Below are 11,037 nucleotides of genomic sequence, written 5' to 3'. Positions count from 1 at the left end.
ATTGGACTTTTTATAGTAAACTTTTTACTAAATGCTAATTAAACATAATATAAGTTATACAACTTTTGAGTGTTAAATCATAATTAAGAAAACTTTTGAGTTGCATTAGCTAAAAAAGGGGGTTTCAAATGAATGTGGTTTGAGAAAGTTAAAAAAGAGGATTTCAAATGCATGAGATTCAAGAAAAAATCTAGCTTTATAAGTATGTATGATATAAAATATAAATAAATATTTAATTAAAAACAAAATATAATGGAGATAGAAAACTTTCAAAGCGTACCCCACTCCCCCTATATTTATGCGAGATGAGATATAAATCGGAAAACTCTTACCAGGATTCATCGCCTGAAAAATAGACCCACCGACCACAGAAATAGCACGGTTTCTTTAGCTGTGGACTACTGTCTCTGCTTTCTCTCTAGGGTTTCCTTCAATTTTCAACTTACCTTCTACCTATCTCTCTAAAATCGCATACTAAACTCAAATGTATAGCGGTTCCAGTGATGGGGAAGGTCTTGATGCATCATCGGTGGCGTCCAGGAAGATTCCGCCGGCTTCTTCGATGCTGTGGGTCCGTAACCTCCGCCGTTTCATCGGATCCGGTGCTGGTCTTGGCTCTGAAGCTTTAATGGGTAAAATTAATTAGTTTTCCCCCAAATCTGCCTCTTCTATTACTGTTCACTTTTGAACGCGTTTGTGTGCTTACTTATCTGTAGTTTGCATTCGAGATTCCGTAGGCATTTTGTAATTCGTGTTCGTGTGCTTTGCTATGCGTTAGTATGTTTACATCTTGGCAAATGCTTGGGTCTATGGTTGTTTATGAGTGGTAATTTTTATGCTCCATGTGCTTCGCAAGTATATCCAGTTATGAGATTGAATAAACAAGTTCTTCTGAGTTGTAAACTAAGGACATTTTCTTTGTACGCTTTGTTAGACTTTTACTTTGTAAGAACGAGCTTCTGCAAACTGGAGTCTAGGTTAGTGAATTTGAGTTAACTTCTCGAGTTCATATTAGGGCCAGATAAAGCATGTTTGAATATCATATTGAACTTGCTTGCATCATCCTCGTGAATCAGGGTCCAATTATAGTGATTATGTAATTAGCAAATTCAGAGTTTTGGAATAGTTAGAGGGTAGTTTCTGTGAGCCAATGTCTAAATGTCTGTATGAAGAGTGATTGATGATTTAACTAAAAGGTTTAGGCTTATAGAAGGAAACAGTTCCTACATATTTAGGATTGTTTTCCATGTTCTCCAACTTTTCATTAATTGCTTGAGAACGTTAATGTTTGGTAATATATGATCTTGATTTGGGTTTAGGTTGGTAAATTTGGGAATTTTTTATAGTTACATTTTTGATTTTCCTTCCCTAGCTATCTAACTTGCATCTATACCTTGTTTTGCAGAGCTTGAAACAAAAAGAATCTTGCTTGATATCTTTAAAGAGAAGCAACAAAAGAGTGCTGAAGCTGGCTCAATCCCAAGTTTCTATAAGAAGGTCTTCTTGATGATTGTTTTTGTTCTTATTGAATATGTAGTCTTTAATGTTATGACATTTATTTAGAAATTTTCATTTTCCAGTTTCTAACTTTTTATTTCATCAGAAACCTGAAGATGGTTCCATTAGTTCTAGAGTCCAGAGGTTGGCAAAGTTTCGTTTTTTAAAGGTACCCAAATCCACTTTTTTGCAATTCTTATAACCTTCAAGGATTATTTTTCCTAATTGGAATAATTAATTTGTCGATTCATTTTCTTTACTTAGAAACAATCTGATCTTTTACTGAATGCTGATGACCTGGATGCCATGTGGGTTTGCTTAAGAGAAAATTGTGTCATTGATGATGCCACTGGTGCAGAGAAGGTATCCTATTCCTATCCATCCACCTTACAAAAATTTCTCATTTATTTGATTGGTTTCTCAATGCAAATGTTTAAATATCAATGTTTCCATAGTATTATGCTGAGCTGATGTCTCTCTTTCTGTAGATGAACTATGAAGATTTTTGCCACATTGCCTCTGTATGCACAGAACAAATAGGCCCGAAATGTCGCCGATTTTTTAGCCCATCAAATTTTATGAAATTTGAAAAAGATGAATCAGGAAGGATTGCTATTCTGCCTTTTTATCTCTATGTAATGCGCACGGTGAGTTTTCTTCTTTGAGCTCAAAACGGAATTGGAATTAGAGATTCCATTCCAATTCCATGATGTGGAATTTGTTTCTGTTGGATTCTTTATATTCCATGTTTGACTGATTTTGTCATTCCTAGTGATGGGTGTAAAGAATTTGATCCCAGATCCCATTCGTCCTTTTTTATTAAAAGACCAAAATACCCCCAGTATATATGTAATGTATATATTGAAATAAATATAAGTTAGTAACTCAAAAGAGTAAATTACAAAAATGATCCCTGAGTAATAATTTTTTTTTGGTCCTTCTTGGTGGTTTTTGTAATCTTTTTTTTTGACCCTGTTCTGAGTAAATTGACTATGTTACCCTTACTGATATTTTTACTTCCAATTCTTTTGACAGATTTCATTCCTTTCAAAAACATTCTGCAAGTCTTTTTAGTAATATTTAATTCTTCATGTTCAGGTTTCTCTTACTCAAGCAAGAATTGATATGAGTGAGCTTGATGAGGATTCTGATGGTTTTCTTCTACCTCATGTATGTACCTTGTTATTTTAATACCAAAAAAAGAAAGAAAATGAAAATAGGATACTATAAAAAACAAATAAATGTATTACTTTCTTTTCCCTATTAACCTTTTTTGTTTTTAATATTGTTAAAAAGGAAATGGAAGCTTATATTCGAGGTCTTATTCCTAATTTGGCTCAATTGCGTGATATGCCTGGAGCTTTTGTTCAAATGTATTGCCGAATTGCTGCACCCAAATTCTTCTTCTTTTGTGATCCCAATAGACGAGGTTTTTTTTTTTTTTTTTTTTTTCAAATAACTAAAAATAGTTTTTTGATTATCATTTTATTCTTGTGATCTCATTTGTCTATAAATTTTCAGGGAAAGCATGCATAAAGAAGGTGCTGCTTAGTAACTGTCTTCAAGAGCTAATGGAACTGCACCAGGTAATTTTAGTTTTGTCCTTAATTATATATATATATATATATATATATATATATATATATATATATATTTTAAATTAATCCTTCAATATTTCCTGTTAATTGGAATAAAAATTGTTGCTTTAATGATGATAGGAAAGTGAAGAAGAAGTTACAGATACTGAACAGGCTGAAAACTGGTTTTCCATGACATCTGCACAGCGTGTATGTGGTAAGCATATCCTTTCCAGTCTCCAAAAGACCAAAATACCCTCGCTATATACTTAATGAAACAAAAATTTATATACCAAAGCAAATAGGCAGAATTTAATTTCATGTTTGATGGATTTCATCTATCCTAATGGGAGGAAGAGGATGGAATTTGATTCTATATAAAAAGACGAAACTACCCTCTTATCATATTTTCATGTACACTACAGATATGTTCCTTGCACTTGATAAAGATATGAACGGAACACTGAGCAAGCAAGAGCTTCGAGAATATGCAGATGGGACGCTCACAGATATTTTTATCGAGAGGGGTAAGTAAGAATTACTAAATATATATTTTTTAACCTGATAAATTATATGTTTTTTTGAATGACTTGTGATATTAATTTCTCCAATAGCTTTTGATGAGCATGTGCGTAGGGGTAAAACGGGAAGAGGAAATGCTCGGGAGATGGACTTTGAGAGTTTTCTTGACTTTGTTCTAGCCCTTGAAAACAAAGACACTCCAGAGGGAATTACATATCTGTTCCGATGTTTAGATCTTAATGGAAGAGGCTTCCTTACAACAGCTGATATTCACACCCTTTTCAGGTATAACTAATTATTTATTATTAGGAAATAGGAAATTGAAAAATGGAAGTAAAGAAGGGGAGCATTTAAAGTTTAAATGTTGCCTGATATACCCTTCCTACAACAAAAAAATAAAATCTCTGCTTTTCCTACTTGTTGCACGTGAGACACGTGTGCAAGCCTCTTGACTATGAGATACATATATTTTAGATACATATTTTCACCATATATTAGTAATAAAAAATAAAATAAAAAATTGATTTGATACAGGGATGTGCACCAAAAATGGATAGAGGGTGGAAATTATGAGTTGTGCATAGAAGACGTACGGGATGAAATATGGGACATGGTGAAGCCGGCGGACCCACTAAGAATCACACTCTCGGATTTGTTATCATGCAAACAAGGTGGAACGGTTTGCAGTATGCTTATAGATGTACGTGGTTTTTGGGCACATGATAACAGAGAAAACCTTCTACAAGAAGAGGAAGAACCAGAAGAAGAATCATAATCATTAACTATGTCACAGTTATAAAAATAACCATATATGTTAACATATCTTGATGCGCTGCTTTTTAGGACAATCTCTCTTTGTGTGTGTGTGTGTATCTTATGTAAAAATGACATGATTACAATCTGGATTTCAGATGTGGACTTTGTATATTTGTGTGAGGGAAAACTTGTGATTCCATCTTTTGAGATTTTAATTTCGTAATTTATGAATGGGTGGTTAACTTTGAATAAAAAAGGTAAATCAGGTTCTCTCATCAAAGCTTAGGTTTATATATATATATATATATATATATATATATATATATATATATATATATATATATATATATATATATATATATATATATATATATATATATATATATAGAGAGAGAGAGAGAGAGAGAGAGAGAGAGAGAGAGAGAGAGAGAGAGAGACTAAACTTGCAACAAAAACAAACTGTAGGGATCTTCCAAGTTAAAAAATAAGTTAGAAACTAAATATGCAAACCATCCCAAACTATAGTGGCCATTCGTGTAATTTACTTACTTTGAATATATGAAAAGTGATTAACGATAAAGATAAAACACCTATATTTATAGCAAAAAAAATTCCAAACAGTCACACCCTTTCATGAAGGGATGTAATGGTTTACAAAATCGGTAATACAAGTTTTCCTTCAAAAGATAATTGAAAAATCTATAACCGAATTTCAGGTGCACGTTGCTAAGTGGTAGTCTTAGATTATATATAGTCCCTCAACTATATATAATTCAAATAATTCACATGTACTTCAATTATAGTTCTTTTTAGATATTCAAGAACCCTAGCAATTGCCATTAAATGGTCTTTATTGCGATTACATGTAAATCTTGCAAGTTTGCAAACACCAAATGCAATTTGTGGTCTAGTGCAATATGTGGTATAAATCAGGCAACCAATAATACTTGCATACTTAAATTCAGCGATAACTCTACCATTATTCTCATCTAACTTGCATGTTTCATATCGGGTATTTGCTTCTTTAATGTGTAATTGTTGGAACTTATTAAAAATAATTTAATGATATTGATATAACATGTAACCCCCACTATGCCTTTGTGTTTTAGTGCCCGATATAATATCCATATGCGGTATTTGACTCTTTATGTTGACCCTCAAAACCACAATTTAGATAAGGATGATCTTAAACGAACCCCTCCTCCACAAATTATTTTTGAAGATGTACATTTTAACAACACCCTTAAAATAATGCAAAAATACTTGCATTATAAATCAACACCACTTTCATGTCTCCTTAAAACAAAGCAAGAAATGCCACCTTACCAACTGATAAATACTATCCTACAACATCATATTAGCCAATCAACTTAACAACCGGGTATTACTTCAAATGTAATTTTCATCATTTACTTTATACACTTTTCATCTCTTTCTAATACAAGATAATGTTACCTTTACAAAAAGACAACAATTGATAAACATATTACATCGTTAAACAACTCTTTTGCTTAATAATATGATGTAAGAGTGGCTGCTGCATGGTCGTCTTCATCTTCATCATCCGATCATACAAATATATTTCAATTTGAGCATTTTACATACTCAACTACTGTGTCATATGTTTCCATATTGAATGAGCTTTCTGCAAAACATCTGTACACAAAAAAAAAAAAAAAAAAAAACTTAGCTATATGAATGAGATTATTATTTAACATTCAATGATTACCAATATATATTTAATGACAACTATAAACACCATACCTGAGTTCATGCCAGAATATACTCGTCTTTTCCAATAGAAAAGGCTGCAAAGGTTGAAGATGGTTGTTCTGCATTTTATCAAGGGCTGAGATAAAGAGTGAGGTCACCACATGAACGAGCATAACTGGATCTGGATCCCCAAGAACAGCATGGAGTTCCCTGTGTATCCATGGTTCTATTCTTTCTAGTAATCTTTCCTTGTTACTGTTTCTTCCTATAAAACCCTAAAAAGGTTAAAAACTTTAGGCATTGGTTTGATCAAGTTAAGGTTAAATATGATAGAATGTTTCATAAAATGTATACCTGCTCAAGCGACCTTCTTGTAGGACAAGGAACGGCACGCAAGTTCTGTTCATAAATGCTGAAAGTACAAAATTATATCATAAATTGTTACAATCGCATAGACTAATCTCTAAAGCATCGGCTTTTATTTACTATACCTTAAACGCCACTGCAGAATTCTCTGTTTGGTAACACCAGGAGGCAACATTTTAGATTGCCCAAATGACCTCTGCCTTGGTAATGGCCTTGATCTTCTGTTAACGACGTTTAATTCCTCTCTTGAAATGCCAACAGCCCTGAAATCAAAATTGAAGGTAAAAATGAAATCAGTTGAGTACTAATATATACAATACCAAATCCTATTTACTTTATATATTCGTAAAAGAAGTGATGAAAAAGGTTCACCTTCGTTGAGCCATGAAATCTCTTTGCCTGACATTTGAATGTCCAATACTATTGTTGAATTTTGTATCCCTAAGAGATGATAAATGTTTGGTACGGAATGTTCTAGTATTAAGATCGATTCCGACGAACAGCGAACCGAATTCGGCATTACAAAGAGGACACTTTCTTTTCAGATTACTCCATTTACGAATGCAATCGTAGCAGTAGGCGTGAAAACATATAGTGATTACAGCTGCTTCTTCGATTAGGCTCAAACAAATTGGGCATGATTTGCCGGTTATGGCTGGCCTCAAGTGTTTTCGTAGAAAGCGTTCTTGATTGAGATTAGAATATGGTGATTGTTTGCGGCGGCTAGATGAAGACGATGATGATGATGACTCCATGTTCCTGTATCTAACGAATGTTGCGACGCGACTCGCCGCCTTGAATGGCGGCTTATTTATGGTCACCGGCCAAGAAACCCGATCAGAAGCTGCAAAGTTTTTACTTATTAGACTAGATTACAGAAATGGTCCATGTGGTTGATAGTTCCATAGTTTTAGTTCTAGTTTCTTGATTTTGTCAAAAGTAGTCCTTATTGTATGTTTGGATTACATTTTTAGTCCATGTTACTGTTAGACGCCCTTCTGTTAACAGTACAATTGTCGGGAGAAGTGATTGTAGGAGATGTCTAAAGATTCCACGGTAGGATGGGATTTAAAACCGGGAAATTGGATTAGAACTGGAATCGGAACCATTAGAATCAGAATATGTAAACCGGTCTAAGTTTTGGGTTTGAAGAATGATTTTATCCGAGTTTGGGTCGGTCGGGTCCGGGTAAACCGAGGTTAAGCACCGAAACCGGTTTTTGCGAAACAAAAATTAAACATGCATATCTCATTCGTTTTAAGTCGGACTTACATACAATTTCTTCTAGCATATAGTTTAGAGGTTGTCTATGATTTTAGACTATAATTTTGTCATTTTTAGTTTCATATTTATTGAATTACAATCCCCTAAAATCAAGATATCAATGTTGGAAACTTTCAAATTTTCATTTTTTTTTGTATTCTGTAAATATTTTAAAAATGCATATATAATATTTTTTGAAGTCGGATTGACCTGCGGTTTCCAACGTGTAGCTTGGAGTTTATACATGATTTTAGCCTATAATTTTGTCATTTTGATTTAACATTCAATGACTTGCAGCTCCCCGAAGTTGGGATATCAAAGCTGAAAAGTTTCAGCTTATCAACTATTTGTTTTTGTACTTGGTATTCTATGAAAATTCTAAAACATGCATATTTGATATGTGTGAAATATACTAGTTTTAATCTTAAGTAACTTAAACAAAAACCAACACACAATAGACAGTGTACCTAGTTGAATAGTAGTTTAGTGCTGGTAAGTAATGTATCGAACACAAGGAAACGGTAAAAAAAATTTAAAAATACTATTAATGTTAACTAAATTTAACAATGATTAAAAATGGAGTTTTCTCTAGTTTTGCAAGATCAGAAACTTAAACAATCAATTAAGCACTTAACAAAGAAACAATTAACAACTAATTGAAGGACAAAAGACAACTTGATTCAAGAATATTAATGAGACTTCCATTTAGATTCAATTCACTTATTCCTAAGGCTGATTTTGTGACAAGTGCAATGGATTAATGTATTATCAATTACCGATTTATAATATGATTAGGTTCATGCTCATTATTACTAATCCTTTAGCAAACAAATCAATTCAAGCAGTGATGAATTGATTAAATTAACAAGTTTTCTAGTATTAAGTTCGAATCATGTAAGACTTGTATTGGTGGTTAATTAAATTGGTTGGTTTAATTAACTCACATATGGTTGGCCATCATATATAGCTCATACATTAACTTACTTACTTTCTTATTAAACCTAGGTTATGTTCACAACATCAGGCTTACAATCTTGATGGTAACAAAATCATAAGAGGCAAGCAATCAACAAGATGTTCATGCAATCTCAATTTACTTAGTAATTAACAGAAAATAATTATTATTAACACATAAGATTCGTTTAAAAGCTTAGCATGATAAATAATCAATTAAACATAATCCAAAACCACAAAATCAACTCATAATCATAATATCCTCTACTCTAAACGAAAGTAGGGTGCTTAGCCCATGACTTTAGCATAAACAATCATAAAAACGAAATTCAACATTTCAAACATGATCTAAACAAATGAATTAAGTACAGTGAATGTGATTTTGCCCAGGGCCGATCCAAACATATCGTGGGCCCAGGGCAAAATGAAAAAAAGGGCCCCCAAAGTCGTAAGTAAAATAAAGATTAATTTAAAAATAAACATATCGTTACAAAATTCACTAATAATATTAAAAACACAGATATGAAAACAACATTACAAAAACAACACATTTAATGAAAAACACTTCTTCAATACGAGTTTAGATGCAAAGTCATTAATAATAATATCAATTTTATCTAACATATCTTTCTCTATATATAATATTGCCAAAGCATTCAACCTTTTTGCAACATCGGTGACCTTCGATAATTCTTCACTACCTTTGGCTTTGAAAAACATGTTTCCGCAGATGCAACACATCAGTGACATTAATAAAAATATTTAGGTAACTATCAACAAATTTAACAAAGTACAAAGTTTCAGATTTATCTAACATATATTTTTCTAGAAAGAATCGGCTCGAACTTAGAACTTAGGCTGAAAGAATCCAGTATAGAAATCTCAAATACACACAAATTCAAGATTGAGAAACAAAAGCTTTGAGCAAACTTAAAATTCCAATTATACAAAAGCTTTTGATTAAACAAAAATTCTAGATTGAGACTTAATCTAACCTAATCTAAACAACAAAATCAGAAAGAAAAAAATCATAATCTAAGAAGTTAAATCAAACGTTAGAGGCGAAAACCAGAACCACAACAAACAAATTACCCATAATCGACACAACCTTTAACTTCCAAGTGGGAGGCATCACAACCCTCACCCATCAGAAGCTAATATGGATTAATAAAGTCGGAATTCATGAATATTTAACACCCTCTTCTGATGAATCGGAGTGAAGAAAGCGAGATGAAGAGTGAGAAGAAAATTACCGAGATGTTGAAGGGCGAAGGCAAGATCGAATTCAAAATGAGAAGCAGAAATCTTGCATTCATGTGATGTTTGATTAACGAGGTTAACCAGTAAAAAAGATGTTGATTCACAAACTGAGGAATTCGATTCGATTCTCTAGCGTCGCCTCTATGGACGTCGATTCGTGAAAGGTGCACTGGATCATCCGTTATTACTTCTAGATGCCTATCGGTCCAATTAACTCTATTTGTTTTTTGGGCTAATTTGGAGTGGGGATTTCTTGGGCTCGAACTAGACATATAGATAAAATAAATTTATACATATATCTATGATATATCCTAGGAATTTTGGGCCCCTTAGCGACATGGCCCTTGGGCGACCGCCTGGGTTGCCCACCATCAGGACCGGGTCTGATTTTGCCTTAGATCTCTTCAAACAAAAGCTTCTAGTCGAATTCTGTAATCCACAGCTCCGTAGGATGTCTTTGGCCTCCAAAAGTTTAACATCGTGATTTTTCACCCAAATTATTTATTATTCATTTTTAAAACATTTATTTAACAAAATACGTTGCAGAAGACTTATTATGTTTATTTCAAAAACATCATCAATGTTACTTTCATGTCAAAACAAACCCATCAAGATTTAAAGTTCACAAAAACATAATGATGAAAATCCAACATGTTCAAATGGTATCATAACTAAAGATACTAAATAAAACTACCCAATGGTTCCCATCCTCACCAAGGCATCATGTCAAGCTGCCTGTTCTAATACAAAAAACCAACAAGCACATAACAAGTGTTAGCATAAGCTATGTGAGTCTATGTAGTACAATGTTAAGAGAACATATGTATCATAAATGGAGTCATGCCAAACATCCACACACAGTCAAAGACTCACAAGCAAGACATATCACACCACATAACAAACACATGTTTAGCTCAATTTATTTTAGTTCTTCTTTTAGAGCTTCTTTTATTAGTTACTCTCCTCAACGTTGCTATAACTAATTTTATTTTATCGATTCGCCGCTTAAATATTAATATATAGTATTTTGTTTCTCCACTTTATATTAATGATTACTCATCGCTCACCAACGTTGTAATTATTAAAGTCATACCTCCTAGTTAGGGTCTATTTATTCACCGTAAAACCC

General features: G+C 32.9%; 2 protein-coding genes and 1 non-coding gene across 3 annotated transcripts; 2 read left to right on the top strand and 1 right to left on the bottom strand.

Annotated features, from left to right (window-relative positions):
- Positions 1-319: 319 nt before the first annotated feature.
- LOC111881978 (probable serine/threonine-protein phosphatase 2A regulatory subunit B'' subunit TON2) lies at positions 320-4,567 on the top strand. The gene is made up of 12 exons (XM_052764304.1): positions 320-632; positions 1,406-1,497; positions 1,604-1,666; positions 1,762-1,860; positions 1,986-2,144; positions 2,596-2,667; positions 2,794-2,926; positions 3,019-3,083; positions 3,216-3,291; positions 3,500-3,601; positions 3,689-3,881; positions 4,131-4,567. Exons 1-12 carry the CDS (start codon positions 485-487, stop codon positions 4,369-4,371), a joined length of 1,443 nt encoding a protein of 480 aa, XP_052620264.1. The 5' UTR covers positions 320-484; the 3' UTR covers positions 4,372-4,567.
- On the top strand, positions 3,938-4,062 carry LOC111881983 (small nucleolar RNA snoR104). Its single transcript, XR_002847013.1, has one exon. It is a non-coding gene; the product is annotated as a small nucleolar RNA snoR104 (small nucleolar RNA).
- Positions 4,568-5,709: 1,142 nt separating the features above from the next.
- LOC111881981 (uncharacterized) lies at positions 5,710-7,300 on the bottom strand. The gene is made up of 5 exons (XM_023878354.2): positions 6,804-7,300; positions 6,557-6,694; positions 6,420-6,477; positions 6,117-6,340; positions 5,710-6,008 (listed from the first exon to the last, which is right to left on the bottom strand). The coding sequence occupies exons 1-5, from the start codon at positions 7,184-7,186 to the stop codon at positions 5,936-5,938; spliced, it is 876 nt and encodes a 291-aa protein (XP_023734122.1). The 5' UTR covers positions 7,187-7,300; the 3' UTR covers positions 5,710-5,935.
- Between the last annotated feature and the right edge of the window lie 3,737 nt (positions 7,301-11,037).

Source organism: Lactuca sativa, chromosome 5, assembly GCF_002870075.4.
Source record: "Lactuca sativa cultivar Salinas chromosome 5, Lsat_Salinas_v11, whole genome shotgun sequence".
NCBI lineage: Eukaryota > Viridiplantae > Streptophyta > Magnoliopsida > Asterales > Asteraceae > Lactuca > Lactuca sativa.
This window is presented reverse-complemented; position numbering and strand designations above follow the sequence as displayed.